We start from the raw sequence: 26,767 nt of genomic DNA, 5'->3' as shown, positions 1-26,767 counted from the left end.
GAGTCAGTGTGCAGTCAAGAGCAATCTTAATTTCCTCTCTATTTATTCACGCGCCTGACTGTAATCGGATGTGAGAAGGCAGCTGCCTGAGAGCTGCCGGGCAGCCCCGATTCCCGGTGCGGGAGGTCCCGCCGGTGGCTGCCGGCCGTGCCTGTGCTCCGGGGACGGTGGAGGCAGAGCAGCCTGAAGTTACTGTCCCCTTCCTCTGCCGAAGCTGTTGCCGAGGTCTCGGTGCTAACCCAGCTCCTGCTGAGGTCTCGGTGCTAACCCAGCTCCTGCTGACGGCAGCTGTGCCCGTATCCCGCCCGTGTGGCGCTTTTCTAACGCCCTCCGGGTTACCGGGGAGAAAAGACGGCCAGAGGCTGCTCTTCAGGGAGCCTAAACGGGAAGAAATCCTCCTGCCCCAACGCCGGCACCGCACAAGCCTCTGGCGTTCTTGGAAATGGCCAGAGCGTGGCATGGGGGTGATGAGAGGTGGCGGTGCCTCCCATGTTGAAATCCCTGCGGTCTTCCCTTTCAGACGCCAAAATCTGGCCGGTGCTGAGCGCCACCGAGCAGTAGGGCACGGCCCTCGTGGAAACTCAGCGCTCGCACCTCTCTGCGGGACCCCGTCTCGCCAAGACCCATCTTTGCTCCCTGCGTGCCCGCAGCTGGGCTGCTCTTCCCGTGCCTCGGTTTCCCTGGATAGGTAAAAAAGCAACATCGAGGAGCTCAGGGAGCCTTTGAAGGTCACGGATGAAAGTCCCTGGTGAAGGAGCAGGGCTGCATCTCTCCTTTCTCCTCGTGCCCGTGCTGGACATCCTCGGAGCTCTGCCTCCACGTGCTTCCCCCGACACCGCAGCAGCGTCTGCTCGGGAAGGCGCAGCTCTGGGCACGGAGGCTGCTTTGCGGTACCCCAGCACCACGAAAGCGTGCGAGGGATTAATGGAGAGCTGCTGAAAGCAGAGAGCAGACTCAAAATAGTTGAATCTCCCTTATAAGCCTGGGGGGAAACATCTTCCCTCTCTGCCTCATCAGCGGTTGTAGCTGGCTCCTTTCATTTCTCCGTCGGAGCGCCGAGTTTGCTGGGGGGGACCTGGGGGCTGGAATGGAGCGGCACCAGGAGCTGCCGCGGGCTGGGGAGGTGCTGGGGTGCTTCGATGGAATCCAGCCGGCAGGAGAGATGGCTTTAGAGCCGGGGTGTTCCGAAGGAGAGAGCTGGTGGGCGGGTGTTCCTCCTTGGGGGCGTCTGGCCTCTCTAAGGGCTCCCTAGGTGAAATGGGAAAGCGAAGCTCCCTCATTTTGGGCTGCGGCGGGCGGACGGGCTCCGGTGTGAGCCCCGGCACTCGTGCAAATGCATGGGACGGCTCAGGCTCACCTCCCCCCTCCAGCCCCTGTCACCCATCGCCCTTCTCTGCCGAGGAACCGCAGCCCCCGTCCGTGCAGCAGGTCGTTGCGGTGGGGGGCAGCAGCCCTGCTCGAAGGGAAGGGCGATGCTGCGTGCCGTGATGTCCGCCCAGGATTTATGCGCCGAGTTCTCTGGCCTGTGACCTGGCCAGGTGTCTGCTTGGGTCACGGGCGGGATTTCTGCTGGAAGAGCCAAAACGAAGCCTACGCCGAGGCCGTTGGTGGGGTTGGCAGCAGGCTGGAGCTGCCCGGTCCTTTTCTTTTTTTTCCCCATTTTTTTTCCCCCCTCCAACCTTGAAAGAGAGGCAAAGAGCTGCCCGTAGCACACGGAGCCCCTGTCCCGTCTCATCCACCCTCCATCCAGCTCCAGGGGGGATGCTGAGGAGGAGGAGAGCCAGCCCTGGCCCGGGAGATGCCGCCAGCAAAGGGTATTAAGCCCCTGCAGAAATTTCCTCTGCAATACAGATATTTTTTTTCAGAATGGCATTAGAGCTGTGAAGGAATTACCAAGGAAAGGCCGTGGGGGGATGCGGGGAGGGGGAAGCGCTTGGCAGCTCTGTCTGGGGCTTAACTCGCTGTAACATGATCAGAGGATTCCTGTTTCAGCAAAACCGGCGTCCCCGGCGGAAGGTACCGCTGCTTAATCCAGCTGAAATGAAGCCTTCGCAATTAGCCAGCTGCTTTGGCAAACTCTTGCGGTGATTCAGCAGCTGGTTGGAAGGTGGCACTTCTCCCACCGCGCTCCTTTGGGTGGTTATCTGTAAATACTGTGATTTCTTTCTTGCCGCCGAGAATGTTTCATCTCTCGTTTGGCCCGTTAGAAAACGGGCTCGCGGCTCCTCCATGGGGTATTATTTTTCGGATAGCCTTGCTAGCGCTGCGAAAAGCTTTTCTGGGCCGACTTTCCAAGTCCTGCAGAGCTTTGGCTCCAAGGACGCGGTCCTGTGAGCGAAGGGCTCTCCAGCTCCATCCTCTGGGATGGAGGGAGCAGGTCTGGGGTGAGGTCCCGGGGCAGAGGGATGATGACCTCCGCCCCACGCGTTGCGGCCGCTTGGACCACGTCATCCCACCGCAGGTGGTGGTTTGGGGTTGGAGCATGGGACAGACGACGGTCCCAAACTGGGGACAGAGGTTACACGTGCCCGGCTGGCCCAGACGCCTTGGAGGAGCTGTAGGTTTAGAGATGAGAGGGGTTCTCCCTCTGTCCTCAGCTGACGGAGGTTGTTTCTCCTCCAGCTTTGTGTTCCCCCACCATCAGGGCAAGGAGAGGAAGGAGCACGCTGGAACCCTCTGCCCAGGACTGGCACCGTTGGGCCGGGCTCCTCTGTACCCCACAACCTGAACCCCGCAGCCACGCTCGCTACGTCGACAGGATCTGCGGTCCCTCGGCAGCCTTTGCTTGGGGGGAAGGTGGCGTCGGCAGCAGAGAGCGGGCGCGCGCCCCCAGCCCAGCCTGCCTCCCCTCGCCCTGCGCTTTGCCTCCGGGCTGTGCTTCTTGCAGCCGGGGACCGGCCGGAGGTCCCTGGGCTCGGCTGCTCAGGCCGTGCACGACATCCCTGCTTCCGCCTTCCCTTTCCCCTTTTCCGGGGAAAACTGGCCAGGCCAGGAGGGGGTAAAGGCAGCGGCTCCCTCCCGCTCAGCCCGGTGCCCCCCCCGGCCGGGTGAAGCCGGGGCTGGGTGCCTTGCGGGACGGAGGGGCTCAGCCCTGTCCCCCTTCAGCCGCCCCCTCTGCTCTCTTGCAGCTCACCCTACAGAGCACCAAGTCCCGCGTGGCCTTCTTCGAGGAGCTCTAGGAAGCGACCAGCCGCTCCGCACCGCTGCTGCCTGCCGGCCGGCTCCCTCACCCGCCGGAGCCTCTCCCCCAGGACCGGCGAGCCCCAACCGGGGCCGGGGAGCGGGGCATCGCCCTCCGGTCCCCGCCAGCCTCCGTACACCGACAGACTCGGGGCCCGGCTACCCACGGACTGTGTGATGTTCTCTAGCTTAGCGTCCATTCCTCTTCCTCCCTGCCCCTCTTTTTTTCCTTTTTTTCCCAGCCTTTTTCTTCTTTTTCTAGCGTAGTTTTTTGGCTTGGCCCTCCAGGCTTTCCCCCGGTGCCGGGGTCGGGGCTGCTGCCGTGTCCCCCAGCCTGGCAGCCAGCGAAGGAACGTGCCGAAGGGTCTCCCGTGGCAGGGATGCCGTCCCTCCGGGCTGCCTTCTCCCGCCGGCAGCGGCGTGCCGGCCCCGGAGCCCCGCGCCGGCGGTGCCTGGAGCTCCATTAGGAACACAGAGCATGTTCTAGTAGAGTGCTGTAAATCAGGGGCCGTCGCGCCAGCTCTCCCAGCGCCCGGCAGAGGTGGGAGGCAGCGGGCAGGGAGCAGGATTGCAGCGGCTGCAGGGACCTCGGTCTGTGGGGGTTAAGTCCTGCTTCTCTGGGGAGAGGAGGCAGGGGCAGGAGGTGGGGAGGAAGGCCTCCTCCTCCTCCTCTTCCTTCTCTCTGCAAGGGATAAGGAGCAGAACAGCTAGTGCCAACCAAATGAAACCTTTTTTTTTTTTTTTTTTCCTGCAAACTGTGACAAACCTGGGCAGCTCGAGGCCAGAGGGTTGCTCGGGGCCGGGCAGGGAGCAGGCACGGCCCCATTCTCGCTGGGTGCCCAGGTCCGGCACCCCCCAACGCAGCGTGGGGGCCCCCCCCAGCTCCTCCGGGCTGAGCCAGGGGCTGCTTGTGTCCTGCCAGGGGCTGCCTGCTCCTGCCTGCTCCTGCCTGTCCTTAAGCGGGTGTCTTTGCTCACAGCGCTGCCCCGTCACAGGGGACGCCCAGACCTTTCCCTGCGTCCAGCCCAAATCCTGCCCTGCCTCTTCCTCGCCCACCCAGGCAGGCTCCGGAGGAGACCTCCCTTCCAGCTGCCGTCTGCCCGGTGCTACCCCGGGGTATCCCCTGGGGACCCCCAATTCCTCCCTCCCGCCCCTTTACCCGACCCACGGCCGGAGGGGCAGCCCGGGGCTCAGCGCGCGGTCGATCGCATCCAGAACCCTTTTTATTTAAAACCACTCTGCCTGGGATCGACTCCCCGCGCGCGGCTGCGATTGGGACGGCTGCGGCCTGGCACGGCCGGTTTCCCCGTTCCCCTGGGCTGTCGTACTCAGAAGAAATAACCGTTTTCTCCTTTGTTTTAATAAAAATTCAAAGCACTAGGACTAGGGGAGCTGGGACTTGTTTGGTCTTTTTTTCTTTGGGAAAAACCTCACGGAGCCCTGCGCCGCTGCAGCTAAAGGCAGGGGGAGGTTTTAATGGGAAGCACGTCTGCGGCCCTGGGATCCCTCCGGCAGCTCCCTGCGGGGCGGAATGGCTTCACCCCCCCCGCCATCGCTCTGGGGGCCCCCCCGTCCCCGCACCCTTGGGGCTCCTCCATCCCCGCTTGCAGCAGGGACCCCTTTTCCCTCCCGGGGTTTGGGGTGCCCTGGGGATGGGGGGGGGTGCTGAGCCCTGTGTTTGCCATCCCTGGGGCTCTGCCCGGCGCTGCCTGATCTCGGCATGCCTGGAATAAATAAAATGATACGCTGCATTGACCTCAATTTTTTAATTAATTGCGGATAAAACCCCTTTGGGGACCCGGGGATCCGGCTGAGCTGCTGGCCCCGAACCGGAGCTGCCGGTGGGGCTTCACCAAACCGCCGTCCGTGCCGAACATCCCCGAGGCCGGGCAAGCCCCAACCCGGGGGGCTGCTCCCGTCTCCCCCGGCCCCGCTGCGACTCGATGCGCTCAGCGATGGACGCGCTTGTTTATCTGCTCACCGGCAGCGAAACCCCGGGAGATAACATGCAGCTCCTGGCGAGGGCTCGGCCTCGAGCGCCGGTGGGTGGGCTGGGGGGTGTGGGGTTTGGGGGGTTTTTCCCCCCCCTTTTTTGTTGTTTTAAGCAGGGCTGATGGAGGTGGGATGGGGTTTTTTTTTTGGGGGAGGGGTTGGCAAAGGGATGCTGATGGGAAACGGGAGATTTCGGGGCTGCTGGGAGGCAGCGTGCGAGGGAAGCGGAGGGTGACCTGATTTCCCGTGCGTGGGGTGGGAGTGCTGCCCGCAGCCGCCGGTGTTGATAATGCAGCTGGTGTGTTGCCTGCGCTGCCTGCGCTGCCTGCACTGCCTGCGCTGCCTGCCTGGGACGGGCAGAGCCCCCGGCCGGGGGATTCGGCCCCAAAGTGAAGCTGAAAAGGCTTTTCCCAGCTCCGGCTGCGGGGCCGGGGGCAGCAGCGCAGGGGGATGCTCCGGGTACCACGCGCCCCAGGAGCCCTGCACGCTCGCAGAACCGTGCACCTGCAGTGTTGCACGCTCACGGCGTGGCATGCGTGCGGCCTTGCACGCATACAGCCTTGCACACTCGCAGCCTTGCACACTCACAGCCTTGCACACTCACAGCATCACATGCCTGCATCCCCACGTGCTCACAGCATTGCACTCTTGCATCACTGCACGCTTGCAGCACCGCGCGCCCGCCGCGTTGCACGCTCACGGCATTGCACGCTTGCAGCCTCCCATGCTCCCGGCTCCCTGTGCTCAGGGCCTCGCACGCTCACAGCCTCACACTCGCAGCATTGCACGCGTGCAGCCTCACACCCCGGCAGCGGTGCGGACGCGCAGCCCCCACGCTGTAACGGGCAGCCCCGTGCCCGCTCCCTGCCCGCCCTCCCGCCCCGCAGCCTGGGCCCTTCCTCCGCTTTCAAAGGAAATCTCATTCTGATTTTTTTTTTTTTTCCCTCTTTAGCAAAATTAAATTCATCAGAGCCGAGGCGGCGGCGGCAGAGCGGGTGTGGGTTGGCTCGAGATGACTTTGCCCAAGGAAAAAAAAAAAAAACCAAACCCATCAAAGAGTGCCTGCCATGTACCTCTCCCAAGGCCTTCCTCCTGCCACCGGTTCCTTGGGAGGGAAATTGGAGGGGTTTTGCGAACCCCAGGCAGCGACTGGGCATTTCGGCGGCGATTCTCCATGGCGGGGGTGACTTGGGGACGAGCTCTTGCCGCCATAAGTGTCCCTGTCCCCAAACCCCGACTCGTAGCAGGAAGCCAGTGGCCCGGAGGCGGATGGGGAAACTGAGGCAGGGATGGTGCCGTCGAAGCTGTCCGGCTCCGGGGGCTGCCCGTCGGTACGCCGACCTCGTCCGGCGGTGCCTGAGCCTCCCCCCACTCATGGGCTGCTGCACCCCCAGGTGCCCCCCTGCACCCCGGGGTGCTGCCCCCAGCGCTGGGTGCCTTGGGGGGGTGGGAGGAGGAGCAGGGGGTGGGGGTCAGCGTGGGCTGGGGGGGGGGACACACTGGCTCACCCCCGGGCAGGGCTGGGCCTGGGGTGCTCCTGCACGTGTGGGCTCGTACGGGGGAGGCGTGTGTGCACGGGGGGAAGGCGTTTGCACGAGAGGTGCACCTGCATCAAGGCGGGGGGTGTGCACAAGGGAAGGGCATCTGCACGCGTGGGGTGCCTGTGCCCGGGGAGGTGTGTTTGCACGGCGAAGTGAAGCGGGGAAGTGCAGTCGTGCACCCCAGCGATGTCGGGGTGCAGCGGGCATCCTGGCACGCAGGATGGGTGCTTGGAGCCGGCACGCGGGCGTTAGTCAGCACCGACCTGGCTCTGACTCACCGCTTAATGGCTGCAGGCTGGCATGGCACAGCACGGCACGGCATGGCACGGCACGGCACGGCACAGAGGGTGCCTGGCCATGGGCCACCACGGGTGCAGGCTGGAGCTGGGGGGGACCAGCGCACCTCAGGGCTGCGGGTGGCTCTGCGGGGTCACCCTCTGCCCACCACAATGGGGACCCGGCACAGGGTGGGAATCGGGGGTGCAGCTGATGGGCTGCCCCGTCCCTGCTCTCAGGCACCCTGGGGAGCTCGGGGCACCCATGGGTGCTCAGCTCCCGCGTGGTTTGGGGCCGGGTTGCAGGATGCCAACGTAAAACACTGCTCCCCAGGGGCGAAGCCGGCTGGGGTCCTGCTCCTCAGGGACACCTTGGGGCCGTGGGGGCCTTATTCCTTCCTCGGCCGGTGGCTGCCAGCCCCGTGCCGTCCCCATCCGTCCCATTCATCACCGCCGGCACAGCGCTGCCGTCTGCGTCCCTCCACCTTCTCCTCTTCCCGGCCCTTTGTCTTCCAGGGAAGAAAAGGGGAAAGAAAATGAAATGAGGAGGGAGAGCAGAGGGGAGTGGCAGCCTCGCCAGGGGGATGGCACCCAGGGGATGGCACCTGGGGGATGGCACCCAGGGGATGGCACCCAGGGGATGGCACCCAGGGGATGGCACCGGGGGGGTCCCGCTCTCAGCAGAGACCTGGCGAGCTCGGTGCATCTCCCCCTGCCCCGGCACCTCCCCTGGGACAGCCACTGCAAAGCTGTGATTAAAAGCCTGATGTGTGTCTGGGCTTATTCAGGGACTTCACGGGCGAAGAGGAAGGATTGCCACAGCTCCGAAACCTCTGGCTGGTACCAGAGGTGCCCACTCAGCCACCGAGGCAGAGCACTGGGGAGGGGATAACGTATGGATGCTATAAAATAAAAAGCACGTGGAGCTGCTCCAGCCACCACCGTTTCCCTGTGAGCGGAGGATGAATTGCTGGAGGCTGCTCGGGCTGAGCGGGGGGATGCTGGGTGAGGAGTGGTGGGGTGCAGGGCCATGTGGTGGGGCGCAGGGCCATGTGGTGGGGCGCAGGACCATGTGTTGGGGTGCAGGACCATGTGTTGGGGTGCAGGATGCCATGGTTTGGTGCAGGATGCCGTGGTTTGGTGCAGGATGGTGCAGCAGGCTGCAGCACCACCTGGTTTGGTGCAGGGCCACGTGGTGGGGAGTGGGAGCTCGCAGTCTGCTGCAGGACCCAGTGGTTTGGTGTAGGACCGTGTGGTTTGGTGTAGGACCGTGTGGTTTGGTGTAGGACCATCCAACGTGCTTGGGACCAGCCGGTGCCCAGGAGATCCCGGGAGCTGCTGCCCTGAGAGCACAAGGGCCAGCATCTCCCCGGGCACGGAGGAGAGCGAGCAGGCACTGCCGACCAGCACACGGGGACACGGCCCCGGGGAAGGAGACGCTGCCTCGGCCAGGATCCCTCCAGCCAGGATCCCACCCCTTCTCCCCCGCCGTTAATTGTCCCTCCTCTAGTTACCACCTCGGGCAGCATCGTCCCTCCCGGCCTCCCCAGGAATCTGCTGCCACCGCTGCTCGGGGAGCCCCGGGGCCTGATCCGGAGCGGTCCTGCTCCCATCGCCTCCTCCCAGCCAGCCACAGGCGTCACCAGCTGCGGGGACATCGGCACGGTCACAGCCCGGCCGGGATGCCGCCTACTGCCGGGCAGGGCATCGCCGTGCTGGGTACCGCCTGGCCCGGGCATCATCGCACCAGGAACCACCAGCTCCTGGCATCATGGCACTGGGTGCCACTGGGTCCTGGCGTCACGGCACCGGCTCGTCCCAGCACAGCAGCTTCCAGCATCCTGGAGAGACGGAGCCGGTGTCGCTACCCGAGGTCGCCGTGCCGGCGCGGCACGGCCGATTGCCGGTGCCTCTTGGCGAGCGTCCCCTGCGCACCGACGGCAGGGTGGGAGCAGAGCCTGGCCCGGCACAGCCACGTCCTGAAGGTAAAGCTCCTTGCAGGAGGGTTCTGGGGTGACGCGTTTCTCCGCACAGAGGGGAAAGCCGCGGGGATGCTGCGAGGGAGGCGTGGAAGCGGCTTCTAAACGGTTTGGAAGCTCAGCCAAGGGTTTTGGTTTGGGGACTGACTTCAACGTTGGCTGCAGCAAAGAAAAGCCGCTCGGTGACCTGCCCGGCACCAGCGCCCGCCCTCGCACAGACGCACGGGCGCTAGAACGTGGCTTTTGTTGCATTTATTCCTCTTCCTGCCGCTATCACTGAGGGCATGGGCTGAAGTTCAGCCAGCTGGGGTTGGGGTGGCCTCAGCCTCGCGTGGTGCCTCTGGGCTCTGCCGGAGCCCCCCCCCCTTTGCTCCCCGCTCGTGTACCCCTTGTGAAAAGCTGGAGCCCGCCCTGCGCTACCGCACTCCTTCCCGGGCAGGCTGCGCCTCCCACGAATCATTTTTTAGGCTGTTAATGAGTTTAAGAAGGTCCTTGACTGAGGTCTCTGGGAATTATCTCCTGGCTCGGTCTCTCGGCCGGAGCAAGTGGAGTCACCGCTGCCCTCGGCATCCCGGACCGCATCCACTCGGAGGGATGCTGAGAACAGGCTCATTTCAATTTTTCCCAGTTATCATAAAGAAAAATTTCTCCTAAGTAGAAGTCCTGCCTCCTCCCACGGAGGGGCTATTTTCCTCCTCGCAAACCCAAATTAACTGGGGGTCTCAAAGCCTTTCCCGCTCTCCTTTCCCTCCTCGCCTGCGCCAGCTGCCCAGAGCTTTACCCAGCGTTTCCCCCATCCTGGGGGCGATTTGCTCTGAAATGCGTCCCAGCGCGGGACCGGCCACGGCCGTGCCAGGCAGCAGCTCCCAAAACCTCCCCGGCGGGTTATCGCAGCCGCCCCCCCCGGATTTAATAGCGGGTGCTGGGAGCTGGCAGCCGGCGCGGCGGCAGGGATAACCTTGCGGCTCGGTATGTTGCAGCCATCCCTCTTCTTCCATCAAGCGTTCATTTAAGAAACATTTCACTAAATACCCGGCTGACAGCAACAGCCCTGGGAGATTGATGCCTCCAGCGCCTCCGAGGGCTTGGTGCCAGCGGGTGACTTTAAAATGACACAACGGCCACCCTGGGCCACTCACGTCCCCTCCCCGTGCTCAGCGTGAGCGGTGTTATATCCCGGAGGACACCGTGGTGCCGCCCCCACCCCAGCATCCTCACGCTGCCCCGGGGTGGGTTATCCATGGGGTTGTCCTGGGGGATTTGAGGGCACCGAGACCAGGTTGCACCATCCCACCTCTGCCAGGTTTCCCCATGCCTGTGAGCTTTCCCATTCCTGTGAGGCATCCCCATCCCCATCCCCATCCCATCCCATCCCATCCCCATCCCCATCCCATCCCCATCCCATCCCCATCCCATCCCCATCCCCATCCCCATCCCATCCCATCCCCATCCCCATCCCATCCCCATCCCATCCCCATTCCCATCCCCATCCCATCCCCATCCCATCCCCATCCCCATCCCATCCCCATCCCATCCCCATCCCATCCCCATCCCCATCCCATCCCCATCCCATCCCATCCCATCCCCATCCCCATCCCATCCCCATCCCATCCCCATCCCATCCCCATCCCCATCCCATCCCCATCCCATCCCCATCCCATCCCATCCCCATCCCCATCCCATCCCCATCCCATCCCCATCCCCATCCCCATCCCCATCCCATCCCCATCCCATCCCATCCCATCCCATCCCATCCCCATCCCTGTCTCCTCCACAAGGACAAATGGGAATTTCAACTGGGGGATGTGGCAGAGACCGGACTTGCAAACGCCGGGATGAATGGAGTTGTCAGGATATGCTCCAGGCAGGGACAGGATCCAGCACAGGGGTCCTGCGGGGCAGGGGGGTGGCGGGGAGCGCGGAGGCACCTCAGCCCTGCCAGGGGAGGCTCAGAAAGCGGCTCGGTAAGAAATGAGCAGGAGAAGATTAAATTAAAGAAACATCAGCACCGTCTCTGTGCCAGCACGGCTTTATTCCTTCTAATGCCCCCCCAGTGTTCCGGAGAGAAATCAAGATCCTGACATCGGGATGCGAAATCCAGAACTTTTGAGAGCGAGGTCTTTGCTGGTCCTGGATCGCGCTTCTCCTGCCTCGTTAGTGGGATCAGCTAATTAGGGTACCACCCGCAAGTATCGGGAAGGTGCTGATCCCGCTCCGGCCGGGAAGGGATGGAGACGAGAGGCGGCATTGACCCGTGGGCAAGGCTGGCCCCAGCCCCTAATGAACTAGAGGGAGAATTGGGAAGGGGAACAGCTAATAAAATAACGGAGGAATTACCAAGAGGAACATTTGCGACGTCCCAACGGTGCGGGAAATGTGTAAATCACCCGGCTGTGGCTGGGCTTTTCTCCCGAAATCCCCGGGGTCTGGGGACGCCGCTGCCTCCACCCCATCCCCTCAGCGTGCGGCGATGGACCGAGAGCCGAGGAAACTAAGTTAGAGCTTCTCACCCCCAAATAAGCGAGGAAATCGAAGCACAGGGGCTGCGGGGCAGGGCGGTGGGAGATGGCGCAGACTGTACTGGGAGGTACTGGGACGAGGGCTGTAGGTCCCAGCCTTCATCCCGTGAGGAAGAGGATGGTGCAGCTGAGCAGGAGGGGAGGGTCTCCAGCCGGGCTCAGGCGAAACACCGAGACCGCTCTGCCGATAATCCCTAATGAACAAAAAACCAATCACGACTTCAAATGCAATTAAGCCGCTCTTTAATTCTTATTTTTCCCCAGTGCCGCCGCGCGCTCGTGCCCTCTGTCCCGAGGGACGAAGCAACGGGAGCTGGGACGGACCGTCTGCCTCCCCCGTCCACGGGGAAGGATGCTCCGACAGGTCCCTGTTGCTGCAGAGCGTGGAGATCTCCTGCCGGGATTTGTGGGGAAAAGCCCAGAAATTTGCCGTGTTATTCCTGCCGGGCTTGAGGTGGTGAGAAATTAATGAGTTTCCACCCCAGGGCCTCTGGTGGGCAAACAGAGAATTAATTGGGAGGGTGACTTCGTTAACATCAAGAAGCAAATTGATGTGCTAAGAAAAAAAAAGGAGGAGATTTTTCAATTAGGCTACTTAGCCTTTTTGGGCTTCTTTCACCCTAAAAGTCACTTATTATTATCAGCATCCTCCCCCTCAGGGCCGTGCCGTGAGCTCAACCGCAGTATCAGACACCGGAGACTCTCCGTGGGGTGCAGGGCCACGTACCCCAACACTGTCCCGAGCCCCGCTGGGGGATGAAGTTTTTATCGGAGCTGGAAGAAGCTACCCCCGATCCGTGACATCCCGGGAGGAAGGATCCTGTCCTGGGAGCCGACAGCCCGGAGCAGCGGGGATCCGATGGTCCCTGACATTCCCCAGCTCGGGAGCGCGGCCGTGGTGGTTTTCCGCTGTCGGAGAAGGAAATTTCTCCCAGCTAAAAAATAGCTTAAAGGAGACCCCAGCTGGTTAAAACCAACCGGTGGCTGCACGGGCAGCGCTGCCGGGAGCGGCTGGGGAAGGACGACGGGTTTTGGGGAGCCCCGGTGCGGGGTCCTGGCCGATGATCCCGCCGGAGGCGGAAGGTTTAGCGCAGGGGCAGGTTGGAGCTGCCCGAAAATTCCCGGCAGCGTTGAAAGGAATGAGGCGACGGCTGAGGCTGAGCACGTGGCCGGGGTGGCTGCGGGATGCCGGGGGGGATTTTAATGGTGGGGTTGGAGTGGCAGAAACCCAGTTCTGAGATTTTGGGGGTTCTTGTGACAGTCTCAACATGAGAAGCACATCTGGAGCCTGTCCAGCTGTGCCTCAGTTTCCCCATTGCTCTTGAGCATCTTTGGGGTTCAGATGAGCACCTGAGAGGTGCCGACCGCCCCCCTTTTTCTTTCCCACCCCGTTACGGCTCTGGGGACGTTTTCCCCCTTCCCTCCCACCGCAGCCCCTCCAAAGGCACCGCCGGCGGGGAGCAGGGGCTTTGGCAGCCTCCCCACGCCGCCGTGCCCGGCCGGAGAGATGCCACCCGGGCATGGGGGACACCGTGGCCCCCCATCTCCCAGTGGGCTGGGGTCTGCTGGGGCCAGCCCCACCCAGGGAGACAAACCCGACAAAGCGGACGGTGGGACTTGGGAGGAGAGAGGTCCCAGATCCTGGGCAGCATTCCTGCCCGGGTACCGGGGCACGGACGGGGACGTGGGCACCCCAGGGACGTGGCACGGCAGGGAGCCACCCCGATGGTCAGCCCAGCTGTGAATAATCAATGATAAAGTGAGAAATAAGGCAAAAAATGGGATCAGGGCTTGAGGGGAAGTGGGGGGCGACTGGAAACGGGGATGGGGATGAAGGGCTTTGCTCCCGCCCCCGCTTCGCTCCTCTTCCACAGCTCGGCTTTGCCCTGGTGCCAGTGCACGAGGTCTGGCCCTGGTGTCCCTGCCACCCTGCAGCACCCTGGGGACCTCGGGGTGACAACTGCCCTGGCCTGGGGTGCTACGTGCGGGGACCTTGGGGTGATGGCGGCCTGGGTTGCCAAGTATGGGGACCCTGGGCTGATGACTGCCCGGGCATGGGGTGCCACGGGCGGGGACCTCGGGGCGATGGCAGCCTGGGGTGCTGGGTGCAGGGCCCCTGGGCTGATGACTGCCCCGGGAACAGGGTGCCACACGCAGGGACCTTGGGGCGATGGCTGCCCTGGCCCAGGGTGCTGCCTGCAGGGACTTTGGGGCGACGGCAGCCTGGGGCGCTGCGCGTGGGCACCCTGGGGTGACCGCTGCCCGGACACGGGGTGCCCCAGGGACCCGCCGTCCCTGTTCTCCACCACCCAGCACCACCCCGGCCGGGTGCCCCTCCGCCAGCACCGGGGTACGCTCCGGCCCGGGACGCTCCGGGGTGCCCGTGCCACCCTCATTGCCGCAACTCCCCACCCCCCCCGGCCCCACCACCCCCCCCGCCCCGAGAGGGGGGAGGCACCACCCCCACCCCCCCCCTCCGCCGCCCCCCCCCCCCCCGCCCCCAGCCCCATTTACCAGGCGGGACCATTCAAAACCCGCCCGGCCCCGCCGCTGCTCCCCGGATTCCGCTGCTCCCCGGATTCCGCCGCCGCTTCCCCGGGGCCGCGGCCGAGGATGCTCCGGCTGCCCGCGGCGGCGGGGGGGGAGCGTGTGCGCGGCGCCGGGGGCTGAGCCAGCGGCGGGGAGCCGAGCCCCGGCCCTGCCCGGGACACTTAACGGGGAGGAAGAAGAGGAGGAGGAGGAGGGAGGAGGAAGGAGAAGAGGCCGCCCTCGGCCTCGGCCCCGCCATGCCGGGCCCCACCGGGGAGCGTGGCCCGGCGGCAGCGGCCCCCCGGGGACTGTGAGCGGCCCGGGGCTGGCGGGGGGGGGGGGGGGGGGGGGTGCGCCCGGAGCGGCATGGCCAGCCCCGTCCCCCCCGCCGCCGCCGCCGGGATTTAGCCGGTGCCTGGATGCTTTCGCCTCCCGTTTCCACTTCGGGCGGGCATGTGCGCGGGGGAACCGGGCCGCCCCCAGCCTCCTCCGGCGCGGATCCCCCCCGCGCCCTGACTCCCCGGTGAGGGGCTCCGCCACCGGCCCCGTCCCGCCACCGGCCCCGGAGGACGGGGAAGAGCCCGCCCGCCCCGGCCCCCCCCTGGCCGGTGGGTGCCGGGCGGGGGGGCGGCGGGCACCGGTAACTTGTTTTCAGCGTACCCCGGTACCGGCTGGGACACCCCTCCCGAGGAGATTTGGGTTTCAACTTTGGCTTTTGGGAAGCCCCGAAGATGCCTTTCCACCCGGTGACGGCGGCTTTGATGTACCGGGGGATCTACACCATCCCCAACATCCTCGCCGAGCAGCACCCCGTGGAGATCCCCGAGGACGAGCTGGAGGGTGAGCGGGCTGGGGGGGGGGGGCTGCGGGCCGGGGGGGGACACCCCATCCCGTGTGGGGTGCGGGGGGAAGTTGGGGTACGCGGTCGTCCCCCCCCCTCCGGCGCCGTGGGGAGGTTGAAGGCGAACGGGATGCGGCTGGCTGGGGAGGAGGAGGAGGAGGAGGGGAGGAAGGAAAGGAAAGCGTGGGAGAGAACCGGGCAGTGGGGGGGTGGGTGGGGGGTCCCGGCCCCGGTGTCGCCGTTGTGACAAAATGACACAGCAGGGACCGGCGGTGGCGGCGCGGGGCTGGACCCCCCCCCCGGCGTGGCGGGGCCACCCTCCCTGCTGTCATAATATGACAGTGGCTGGCGGCGCGGGGGGCCCTGGGGGGCGGCTGTCACCCGTGTCACCCCACCCGGGTCACGGCAGCCCCACGCGGTCCCGGTGCCACCGGGCTCCGGCCGGGAGGAGCGGCCTCCGGAGCTCTGCCCACCCGTGCGATGAGCAGGGCCGAGCTCAGCTCGCTATCGCCAGAATGGCTTTTTCCACCCCAAAAGTTTGCCGGGGCGGCGGGACGGGCGCTGCCGGTACCCCCAGGCCGCCCCGGCTCGGGGTGTCCCCTGGGAACCCCGCTCTGCTGCAGAGAGCGGCACCCATGGGTCCCGACCCCCATTGCTGCCCCCGCACCGGCACCACGGGGGAAACTGAGGCACGGGGCGGCCCCACGCACGGCCCCGCTGTGCCGGCGGCAGAGGTTGGAGGGGGCTCGGCATCAGGCCTGCAGCCCCCGGGGACTCCGGTGGGGAAACTGAGGCACGGAGCCCCAAGGCTGGGGGGGGGTGAGGGGCTCCTGCCCCAAAGCCCAGCCAGGAGCCCCGAGTGGGCAGAGGGCCGGGTGTGCAAGTGTGTGGGAGCGTGGCCACAGCTCTGCGGGGGGTGTGCGTGTGTGCTTACGTGCCCATTTACAGCCTCACTGCAGGGGCTGGGTGTGTGTGTGTGCACGAGTGTGCACATGCACACCTTCGTACAGCCCCACTGCACATCGGGGGTGCGCGCGTGCACGCGCATTTTTATGCACGCGCAGAGCCTCACTGCAGGGTGTCTGTGTGCGTGCATTTATGTGCACACGCAGAGCCTCGCTGCAGGGTGTCTGGGCGAGCCCGTGTGTGTACACACAAGCAGCACCGCTGCAGCGCGTGTGTGCACGTGTACAGCCTCGCTGCAGGGGTGTGTGCACACGTACGGCATCAGAGCAGGACAGGTTCACGTGCACAGCCCTGCTGCAGAGTGTGTGTGTGTGTGTGCGCGCGCACAAGCACAGCGGCACTGCAAGGGGTGTGTGTGCATGCACGAGTACAGCGCTGCACTGTGGTGGGGGGTGTGTGTGTGCGCGTCTGCGCGTGCGCGTGCACAAGTACAGCATCGCTGCAACGTGGTTGTGTGTGTGTGCACGCACAAGTACATCACTGCAAGGTGGTTGTGTGCGCACGCCCGAACGCAGCATCGCTGCAACGGGGTTGTGCGTGCGTCCACGTGTGTCCACGCACAAGCACAGCGTTGCTGCAAGTTGTGTGTGTGCGCGTGTGCGTGCACGAGCCCATTACCCCGAGGTGCTGGGGCGCGTGTGTGTGCGCAAATACAGCGTCGCTGCGAGGTGCGCGTGTGCGTGTGCACAGCCTCACTGCAGCGTGTGCCTGTGCGTCGAAGTGTGTGCGCGCAGCCTCACTGCAGTGTGTGCGCGCGTGTGCACGCTCACTCTGCGTGTGTGCACGTGCACCGGGGCGCTGTGGCAGTGCACCCATGGGTGCTGCCGTCCCAGCCCAGGGCTCCCCCGGCAGCAGCCTGCCCCCCCCCAGCACCCCACCTGTGGCCGCACACCCGCTGTGCCGCGCGGCCGCGGGGATCGATGGCGGCGGCGGGAGCCCCAAGGTGACCCCGCAAGGCGCCAGACACCCGCGTGGCTGCGGGGGGGGTGGGGGGGTGGGTGCCGTGCTGCCCCCCTGCCACCCGCTCCCACCTCCCCCCTGGGTCACCCTCCAGTTTGGGGGGATGTTTGTGACACCCAGCCGCCCTCGCGGCCCCCCCAGCCGCCCCTCGGGGCTCCACGTTGGGGCTGAGAAGATGTGGGGTGCAAAGCGGGGCAGGGTGCTGCTGGCTCGGCCGGGGAGGGTTGGGGTGCCCTGGCTGGGGGACACACACTCCCCCCCCCCCCAGTGGGACCCCAGTTTGGCCACAGTCGGGGCATGTCCTTGCTTTTCCCCCAACACCCTAAGTCAGGTGCCGGGGAACCACATTTGGGTGGTCTGGGACGAGCACCCCTGACGGATGAATTCTGGGGGTGCCCTGATGGGAGCGGGGCTCCCCGCGAGTGCGGGGGGACCAGGACCAGCCCCTTGCCCAGGCAGGGCTGCCGGCCACGGAAAAGCTTTACCCATCGTGCCAGCAGGCCAAAAATCCCCAAAACGCTCCCAAAACACCTCGGAAAGACGTCACCGATGGGCCGTCATCGGGCAGGGACGTCCCCAAGCGCTGGGACTCGATAGCACAACCCTAAGTGGGGGTTTTCCCCCCCAAAAAAATAAAATTCTCAGCCCCCATTTCTCCTGCCCGGCTCCTCCACATGGACCCTTCCGGCAGCCGGCGAGGATCCGTGCGTTTGTGCTGCCCGGTGCCGGCAGCTTTGCCGCCCGGCGATGGAAGAGGGCATCGGCATCCCGCTGGGCCCCGTACGAGCTCGCCTGGTCCCCAATTTCCCGTCAGCCTGGGCTGGGCGCCGCGCGTCGGGGGGCATCAAAAAGGCAGAACCCCCCCCCAAAAAAAAAGGAGCGAAGCCCCAGGCGGGAGGCGGGATGGAGCCGATGGGCACCGTGAGGTTTTTGGGTGGGCGACGATCACACAGCGTGGCAGGCGCCATGCCTCAGTTTCCCCGCTGCCTCTCCCTGCCACCCCGCAGGGCTCTTCCCCCGCACCCCAGGGCTCATTTTGAGCCAGAAAGCCCCAATCCCCCCCTTTCCTCCCTTCTCCCTCTGCGCAGGAGGGCGCTGAACACAGAAGCAACCCTGGTGAGAGCCGGTACATTTTTTTGGCTGAAGCGCGGCCCACCCTGTACCCCCCCCCACCCTGTGATGGGTGCAAAGCCCCCAGGGAGGACGTGGGTGCTGGCACATCTGGCACCCAGCACCCCCCCCGTGCCAGCACCCGGGGCGCAGGGCTTGGGGATGCTCCCAGCTGGGTGCTGCAGCACCGTGGTGGTGTGGGGGGGGGCATCTCCCCACCCTCAGCCCCCACCCTGGTGGGTGCCCCCAGCTGGCCCATGTCCCAGGAGGGTGTTTTTGGGGCAGGATGTCAGGTTTTGAGGCGCAGAGGGCCAGGCGCTGGCAGGGGCAGGGTGGGTGCTGGGGGGGGGGGAGGCAGAGTTGGAGCAGGGACCTTGGGGTGTGTCGGTGTCCCCTTGGGGAGGTCAGACCCTTCGGGGGGGCTGTGGGGGCATGAGCTGCTGGCGATACCCTGTGTGCGTGTGTGTGTGTGTGTGTGCACACCACCTGCGCTGCCTTGCACACCCCTCCTGGCACCCCCCACCCGCACCCCCCCCAACACCCAGATCCCAGCACCCCTGTCACCCACTCACAGCCCGTCACCCCCAGCACCCCCCAGCCCATAAGACCCCCCCAGCACACCCACGCTTTGCGGGGGGGGGGGGCTCTGGCAGCCCCTCCAGCCGTGCCTCAGTTTCCCCCCTGTAAGGGGGACCCCACTATGGCCGGAGGGACGGGTGGTCCATGTGTGTGTGGGGGGGGGGGTCTGTGGGGACCGGAGGGGGGGTGTGTGCGACCGAACTGATCCCCACTCCCCCCGCAGAGATCCGCGAAGCCTTCAAGGTGTTCGACCGGGACGGCAACGGCTTCATCTCCAAGCAGGAGCTGGGCACGGCCATGCGCTCCCTGGGCTACATGCCCAACGAGGTGGAGCTGGAGGTCATCATCCAGCGCCTCGACATGGACGGTAGGACCCCGGCGCCCCAGGACGGGATCCCCTGCCCCCCCCTCGGTTAAAACCCCCAGTTTGTCCCGTTTCCACCCCACCGACTGGTGGCTGCTGGACCTGACGTGGGATGGGGGGGGGGGGCTCATCCAGGCTCATCCATCATCATCATCATCATCCTCACCACCGCAGCTTCGTTTAGGAGGATTTCATGATCCTGGAGCACTTGGAGGTGGGACCGGCACCTCTCCCGGCTCAGCAAACCTGCTGGGACCTGGCTGCTGGGGCCGGATCCTGCACCCCGGGTCGGATCCCGCACCCCAGGCCGTGCCCTCAGCACCCAGCAGGCAAAGCTGGCCGTGCACCTCCAGCCCTCGCTGCCACCGCCGCCCTGTCCCCGTCGCTCCCGCGCTCGTTGGGCCCTTCAAGAGCTCATCAATTTATTGGTTCCCTTTTTTCTCCCCCATTTAAAAGCCTTTCTGGCGGCGCTGCCAAGCCGCCGCTCCCTTCATTACTCATCGTTAGCGCCGGCCTGACAGCCCCGACACCAGCATCCTCCGCAGCCGCAGGATACGGCCAGCCCGGCCACACCCTGCCCCGGCCCCTGCCCGCTGCCCCCCCCCCCCCCGCCCCGGGGTCACGGCCGCCCCGGGGGTCCCCAACTGGCATTGGGGTCCCAGTTGGAATTAGGGTTCCAGCTGGTGTTCGGGGTCCTGGATGGTGTTGGGGGTCCCCAGCCAGCATTGGGGGTCTCCAGTAGACATTGGGGGTCCCCAGAGGGCATTGGGGGGGGCTCCAGCCAGCATTGGGGGTCCCCAGTAGACATCGGGGGTCCCCAGCTGGCGCTGGAGACCCCAGCCGGTGTTAGGCATCCCAGCTGGTGTTGGTGGACCCCAAACTTGGTTGGAGGTGCCCAGCCAGTGTTGGGGTACCCGGTTAGTTTTGGGGGTCTCCAGCCAACACTGGGGGTCCCCAAATGGCATTGGGGCTCCCGTCCAGCAGTGGGGACCCCAGCCAGGGTTAGGCATCCTGGCTGCTGTTGGGGGACCCCAAAGTTTGTCGGAGGTCCTCAGCCAGTGTTGAGGCACCTGGTTGGTTTTGAGGGTCCCCAGCCAACACTGGGGGTCCCCAGGTGGCACTAGGGGCTCCCCAGATGGCATTGGGGTGCCAGCTGGCACTGGGGACCCCAGCCAGTGTTGGGCATCTGGGCCAATGCTGGGGGACCCCTAGCTTTGCTGGAGGTCCCCAGCTGGTGTTGGGGTCCCTGGCTCGTTTTGGGGGTCCCCGGCCAGCAATGGGGTCCTGGTTGGTACTGGGGGTCCCCCAGGAAGTTTAGGGGTCCCTGGCTGCTGCAGTCTGAGAGCCCAAGGTCCCGTGGTACCGGCTGCTGCCCCGGGCCATTGGGGGGTGGATGGGCAAGACCGGGGGGGCTCTGGGAGCTGCCTGAGCCCCCCAAGTGCCGTGCCCAGGAGCAGGGACCCCCAGGCAGCCCCCCGGAGCAGGGTGTCCCCAGCAGTGCCAGGCCCAGGAGTGGGGTCCCCCCCAAAACACACCGAGGTTTGGAGTGGGGCCCCCCACGCTGCGCAGGGGTGTACCTCTGAGCATCACCGAGTCCAGGCAGGGGGTGCCCCCCCCCAAACAGCCCATGGGGACCCCTTGGGGGGGGGGGGGCAGGGGGAGTCGCACGTGTCCCCATGCCCAGGCAGGGGGTGACGGCCGCCACCGTGTCCCCCAGGTGACGGGCAGGTGGACTTCGAGGAGTTCGTGACGTTACTGGGGCCCAAGCTGTCCACCTCAGGCATCCCGGAGAAGTTCCACGGCACGGATTTCGACACCGTCTTCTGGAAGGTAGGGACCCCCCCCCACCCCCCCCCCCCCACCCCAGGGGTCCAGCGCCCCCGGCTCTGGCACCAAGAGCCCTGGGGGGACGGCTCAGGGTCAAGGTCAGGGTTGGGGTCAGGATCGGGGTAAGGTCAGGGTCAAGGTTGGGGTCAGGGTCAGGAGTCGGGTCAGGGTCAAGGTTGGGGTTAGGGTGAAGGTTAAGATCAGGCTCTGGGTTAGGGCCAGGATTAGACTCGGTGTACGGGTTAGGGCTGGGGTCAGAGCTGGGCTCAGGGCTGGGCTTGGGGTCGGGGTTAGGGTGAGGGTCTGGCTTAGGCTCAGGCTCCAGGTTAGGTTAGTGCATACGTTAGGCTTAGGGTCAGGGTTGGGGTCAGGCTCAGGGCCAGGTTTAGGATACAGCAGCCTGAGGCTTTTCTGTCGCTGCCGCGGCCCGGGGCAGCCGGTGGTGTGAGGCTGGGCACCCACTGGGTGCCCTTCTTGGGAGCCACCGGCCCCGCTCTGCCAGGGCGTCAGCAGGACGCCAGCCCTTTCCCCATCAAAAATGGGGACATCCAGCCAAAATGCAGCACCCAAGGGTGCCGGGGCGACCCCACAGCATCGCTGTGCCCCCCCTGACCCTGGGGGTCGGGCCCTGCCCGAGTGCCCCCGCCCGCTCCCCGCAGTGCGACATGCAGAAGCTGACGGTGGACGAGCTGAAGCGGCTGCTGTACGACACCTTCTGCGAGCACCTCTCCATGAAGGACATCGAGAACATCATCATGACGGAGGAGGAGAGCCACATGGGCACGGCCGAGGAGTGCCCCGTCGACGTGGAGAGTGAGTGCCAGGCGGCCGGGGATGCCCAACACCCACCCCAGCCCCGACGCCACGGGGATGGTACCGGGGTTACGGGGGGGGGGGGAGCTGGCGTTGGGGTAACCCTCCCGCTCTCCATCCCTCCCCCAGCCTGCTCCAGCCAGCAGATCCGCCAGACCTGCGTGCGCAAGAGCCTCATCTGCGCCTTTGCCATCGCCTTCATCATCAGCGTGATGCTCATCGCCGCCAACCAGGTGCTGCGCAGCGGCATGAAGTAGCGGGGCCGCCCCGAGCGCCTGCCTCCGGCCACCGGCGGGGAGCCACACCTCTAGCGAGGAGCAGAGCTCTATGTATCTCCATATACAAATCGGACACGCAAACCCCCCCTTGGGGGGGGGGCAAACCCCAGGGGGGAAGACCCGCGCCGGGTCCCCGCTGTCCCCGGGCGACGCGACCGCATGGCTGTTTGCAGAACGTGGGAACCGTGACAAAGACGCACGCCAACACCCAAACCCACCCCCCACCTCGCCAGGAGGGGGAACCCCCCCCCCCCAACCCGTCAGTGCATGTAACGTGCATGGAGCCCCGTGTGCTGCCCCCCCCCCCGGGCGGGGGATCCCGTCGGATACACCGATACTAGCGTCTATAGCTCTATAGTTACGATAAAAACCAAATCATCCCCTAAGCAATACGCGCGCCTGAGGTGGTTTCTAGTTTGAGACGGGGGCGTTTGCATGGACTTGGCTGCCAAGGGCTGGATTTCACACACCCCCCCCGGCCTGTCCCCCCACCCCACCCCGTGCCGTGCCTCAGTTTCCCCACCTGCCAGATGGGGGGACGGCGCTGACCTCCTGCTTGATGCACTTTGAGCTGAACCCCCCCCCCACACACCCCCCCACCCCCAGGAAGAGCTGGAGCGACCCCGAGGCTGGGGAGCCTGCGCTGGCCGGGGCCACCCGCCCCGCACCCCCCCAGCCTGTATGTAGCACCCACCTGGGCACCGGACTGGTTCACATTTGGGGCCGTTTTCTCATTCTTTGGAGTTGTTTTTGGTTTTTTGTTGTTTTTTTTTTTCTTTCTTCCTGGTTGGTTGTTTCCGATCTGAAATAAAACTGGGATTTCTGAAGCGCTCTGGGCTGCTGGGGCTCCCGGCGACGCGGGGTCGTGCGGGGGGGATGCGATGGAGCAGGGCCGGGGTGATGGGTGCCAGGTGGGTGTAGGGCCATGGGAGCACCCATGGGTGCTGCCAAGCTGCTGCCAGCGTGTGGCCGAGTCCTCCTGGCAAGGGAGGTGGGCAACGGCCGGGGGTCTGTGGCCTCTCCAGCATCCCGGGGGGCTGGAGCATCCCCAAACCCAGGGCTGGGGGGGGACCCCGGCTCCTTCCCGGTGGCTCCCACCAGCGCCGGGGGGGGGGGGGGGGTTACACCCCCGCGTCCCCGACCCCGGGTCCAGCCGTGGATCCCGCTGTGGATCCTGCCCTTTCCCGTGGATGGATGTGAGCGCCGAGTGGTTTTATTCCCCCGCCTCGTCTCTGCGCCCCGATATTTCGCACCGGCGTTTGCCAAAGGTTTTAAGGCCGTTCGCCTTCCAAAAAGTGCCTCGACGGGGAGAACAGGCAGCGTAAGCACCTTCCCAAAAGTGCTTTCCCCCGGCTTAACGGCAGATCCGGGGGGAGCCAGGATCCAGGCGGAGACGGGCACGGGGGGTCAGAGATGCTCCGGGGGGGTCACCGTCCCCGGGCTGGGGATCCTGCCCCGAGGCTGGCAGGGCAGGGAGCTCCCCTGGTGCTCCTTATTTACACCACGGTGGGGTCTGGCCCCGGGTGTAATTCCCCCCCACGCTGAGCGACGCCGTCCTGCTAACGAAAACCCGGCGTGCTCACGCACACCCCCGTGGCAATCCCGTCCGCGTGTGCGCGGGGGGGCCCCGTGCCTGCCTAATGGCTCGCCCTCCCCGAGCCCCCGAATGATGCATTTTTAATGGCAAAGAGATTAAAATAATAAATAAAACCAGGGGAAGCTCTTGGTGCCGTGAGCGTATCGGGCAAAGCTGCTGCCCCCCGTCACGGGCGGTGCTGGGGGGTTCCCCCCGCCATGGGGAACGGGGCTGGAGGAGACCATCCCCGGGGCGTCGGGGCTGGGGCAACCCTGGGCGTCATCTCCTGTTCGACCCCCCCGTGGGGAAAACACATTTCCAGGCTCCTGCCTGGCATTTCCCACGGATTTCCTACCCTCCCCAGCACCGAGACGGGGGACACCCCATTTTTGGGATTCCAGAAGCAATCGGCTGCATTTTATTAATTTGGGGTTTAGGATTTTTTTTTTTTACTGGGTTTTTTTTTTTTTTTTAATCTCTTCTAATTTATCAAACAAATTGAACCGAATGTCCAAATGAGAAATGAAAATGGGAAGTGCTCCACGGCAATGAAATCATTTCAGCTGCCTTGCAAAGTGGGGGAGGCTCTGCGCCCGTAATGAAATTTCATCCATCTCCCCGCAAAAGTTTTGATTTTTTATGAACTGGCATTTCCAAAAGAAGCCACGTGGCCTCAGAGATGCGTGTGTGTGTGTATATATATATAATTTTTTTTTTAACCAGGTCTATTATAGATGCTGTGAATAAGCATAAGCGGGCCAAAAAGAAAAAGAGGACAATTTAATTTGCTAGAAAATACAATAACATAAAAGAAAAATTAGATAAAAGGAATAACGCGATCCCCCAAGCTCAGCTTTTCAAAGCTGCTCAATTAATTTTAATGGGAATTGGGAGAACGGATTTCTTCAGGCAGGTTTGGAGATCGCAGCTTCCGATTCAGGAGCAGCGGGGCTGCGGGCGGGCAGCACGGGGTCCCGGCCACCTTCCCCGCGTGCCGGCCTCGCACCGCTCCGCCGCAGCCGGGGACGGCTCATTGCGGCTGCCGCGAGACAGCGATGCTCCTCGCTAATTTAATTAAACGCTCGCTAGGAAAGGAAAAAAAAAATAAAAAAAATCTTACAATGCGAGCGCTGCAGCGGGATGAGGGGAAGGTGCCGGGGAGGCGTGGGGTGCCGTGGGAGGGAGAAGGACCCTGCGTGGGTGCTGCCGTCGGTCCCCGCCGGACGGAGCAAATCCGGCGGCAAAACCACCGGGGTTTGCAGGGCTGAGAGTGCCGCAGCACTGAGAAGCGTTTTGGGACAGGGAGGGAAGAAGTTGGTGAGGGTTATTTCTCTCTCCGGTGCTGCAAGTGGTGTGGGATGGTCTCAGCTCCATCCCTGCCCCTGTCCCATCCCCACCCCAGTCCCCATTCCCATCCCCATCCTTGTTTCCATCCCTGTCCCTGTCCTCACCCCCATTCCCTCCCCACCCCCATCCCCGTTCCCATCCCCATCTCCATCCCCATTCCCACCCCCATTCCCATCTCCATCCCCATTCCCACCCCCACCCCCATCCCCATCCCCATTCCCCGCTCCCCTCCCAGCAAGAGCTGCCAGAGGACACCGGGCAGAGCCCAGCAGGGCTGCGCCTTGGCAGGGCCCCAGGAGCTGCTCATTTCCCTAAAAGCTTCCCGATAAATTACTCCTGCTCTCGCTCTATAAAAGGCACTTTGGCTCGTGCCGTCGCTAACGGGCTGCAGCTCCTCACCGCCCGCCCCAGACCTGCCGAGGATGCTGAGGCTGTGCACATCCCTGCAGCATCCTTTGGGAGCCGGGTACCAGCCGTCCCCCTCCCCGGTACCGGCCCTGTCCTCCTTCGGCGTTTCCCTCCCCGCCGTGCGGCTCTCCGCAAACAGCCTTTCTCCCCGGGTTAGCCCACGCCGCCTGCGTGCCGTCCCCGGCAGTGATACATGCCATCGTTACATCTCCTGACACCACGCTGTAAAATACACCCCCATAAAACCCCGTAATTTACAGGCTCCTACGAGTACCCGGGAGTTACACGGCTCCGTGAACACACGACACCCTGCGAGCCATGCTCCGCTCGGCCCCGACGGCCGGAGATCGCACGAGCTTTTGTAGGAAAACCCGATTTTAACCGAACCCCCTCGCCAGCCCCTCTCAGCATCCCCCGGACACGCCGGCGCTTGGCGGGGAACGCTCCCGCTCTCGGCTTTCAGGCTTTACCGGGAGTTTCTGCGTCACAAGCAGCTCGTCTCTTGGGGAGCGAGGAGAAGCGCGGAGGGGCTGCGGCTGTGCTTGTGTTTTAAACCGTAATTTTCATTTACGGTTCGGTTTTGCAGCTCGTCCAGGGAGCTGCCTGGGGCTCCAGCCTGCTCGGCCGGAGACGAGTTTCTCCACCAAATTTAAGCTGGATCTGGGGAGCGGTTTTGGAGCCGTGAAGGTTGCGAGCGTTGGGTAAAGCAACACCTCCCGGAGCAGCCGCCCTCCCGGGGATGCTCCAAAACGCACCGGGACCGGAGCACGCGGAGCAGGGAGGGGACCTGGGGGCTGACGAGAGCACGTCCCCAAACACGGGCGAGGAACCGCAAAGTATTTTGACGGTTGATGGCAAAACAGCCGGCACACGCTTCGTCCTCAAAACGTCTGCGGGAGAGACGGGAGCCGTTGTTCTTTGATTTGCCTCTGCCGGCAGCCGTGAATTCCTCGGTAGGAAGGTGCCCGTGCGCGCGGCCTGGCCGCCACGGCTCAGACTCGGAGCGAAGCCGTCTGTCACCCGTTGAAGTCAGGGGAGCGGTGATGGGCTGAGCCCCCTCGGCCGCCCCCCAGCTCCCCCCCGGGGCTCTCCCCCTGCGCCGTGCTGGGCGCACAGGGATGGGCGTCAGAGCCGGTTGGAGAGCGCAGCCAAAGCCGCTCCCGCGACGGCCGAGAGCAGAGCCCGGCGGCTGCGCCCTGCTCCGGAGCATCCCACAGCCCCTTTGGGTTCCCCCCACGTTTGGTGTCCTGCATTCGGGGCCTCCGATTTACCCCCGGATAGGTGCCACGCGGACGCTCCTGTTCACCCGCGCGTGCCGGCTCCTGCGAGGGGAGGCGAGGATGGGACACGGGGCTGACGCCGCATTCTCCGAGCCCAAGCCCCGGGGCTCCCCGCTCTCCAAAGACCAACAAGCCGAGAGGCACGGCAGTCCCACCGGGAAGGATAAAAACACCCTTCAGCTTGGCTTAAAGCTCAACCAGCACAGCAGGGCTGACACAGCTCCGCACCCAGCCACGCCGCGGTCACGTCCAGCCCCTGCTCCTGTGAAAGCTGCGTCCCAGGACGGGGCGTACTCGGGCTGACGGCTCCCCACGACCATCTGCCCACGCGTCCCGAGGCGGGAGCTCTGCCCCGTCCCGGGCAGCCCAACGCCGACGTGATCCAGGCGAGATTTGGCCAAAG

General features: G+C 64.9%; 3 protein-coding genes across 10 annotated transcripts in view; 2 read left to right on the top strand and 1 right to left on the bottom strand.

Annotated features, from left to right (window-relative positions):
- The window catches only part of NF2 (NF2, moesin-ezrin-radixin like (MERLIN) tumor suppressor), a 48,297-nt gene extending 43,726 nt beyond the window's left edge, over positions 1–4,571 (top strand). For 5 of the 6 annotated variants that reach the window (XM_054844250.1, XM_054844254.1, XM_054844249.1 and 2 more), the window contains one exon: positions 3,129–4,571. In XM_054844250.1, coding sequence (XP_054700225.1) covers positions 3,129–3,179 — 51 coding nt within the window. In that variant the 3' untranslated portion in view covers positions 3,180–4,571. Of the gene's footprint in view, positions 1–3,105 lie in introns of all 6 variants that reach the window. The other variant, XM_054844253.1, reaches the window with a different exon arrangement.
- Positions 4,572–11,722: 7,151 nt separating this feature from the next.
- Positions 11,723–26,767, bottom strand: part of ZMAT5 (zinc finger matrin-type 5) — a 33,526-nt gene continuing 18,481 nt past the window's right edge. The window contains exon 6 of one of the 2 annotated variants that reach the window (XM_054843917.1): positions 11,723–12,042. In XM_054843917.1, coding sequence (XP_054699892.1) covers positions 11,952–12,042 — 91 coding nt within the window. In that variant the 3' untranslated portion in view covers positions 11,723–11,951. Of the gene's footprint in view, positions 12,043–24,204; positions 24,415–26,767 lie in introns of those variants that run through there. The other variant, XM_054843918.1, reaches the window with a different exon arrangement.
- Positions 14,059–22,452, top strand: CABP7 (calcium binding protein 7). Of its 2 annotated transcripts, none has more exons than XM_054843914.1 (5): positions 14,059–14,855; positions 18,695–18,838; positions 20,553–20,665; positions 21,255–21,475; positions 21,605–22,452. In XM_054843914.1, exons 1-5 carry the CDS (start codon positions 14,747–14,749, stop codon positions 22,092–22,094), a joined length of 1,077 nt encoding a protein of 358 aa, XP_054699889.1. In that variant the 5' UTR covers positions 14,059–14,746; the 3' UTR covers positions 22,095–22,452. The 2 variants fall into 2 exon arrangements, with proteins under 2 accessions (XP_054699889.1, XP_054699890.1); XM_054843915.1 differs by having other exon boundaries at positions 21,322–21,475; positions 21,605–21,857.

The sequence above is a fragment of the Grus americana genome, chromosome 16 (genome assembly GCF_028858705.1).
Source record: "Grus americana isolate bGruAme1 chromosome 16, bGruAme1.mat, whole genome shotgun sequence".
NCBI classification, from domain to species: domain Eukaryota; kingdom Metazoa; phylum Chordata; class Aves; order Gruiformes; family Gruidae; genus Grus; species Grus americana.
The sequence above is the reverse complement of the archived record's forward strand: the minus strand, read 5'-3'. Positions and strand labels throughout refer to the sequence as shown.

Coding starts and splice junctions, on each gene's coding strand:
- CABP7 (XM_054843914.1), top strand. CDS start 14,747: ATGCCTTTCCACCCGGTGACGGCGGCTTTGATGTACCGGGGGATCTAC. Junction 14,856..18,694: donor CCCCGAGGACGAGCTGGAGG/GTGAGCGGGCTG, acceptor CTCCCCCCGCAG/AGATCCGCGAAGCCTTCAAG. Junction 20,666..21,254: donor TCGACACCGTCTTCTGGAAG/GTAGGGACCCCC, acceptor GCGACCCCACAG/CATCGCTGTGCCCCCCCTGA.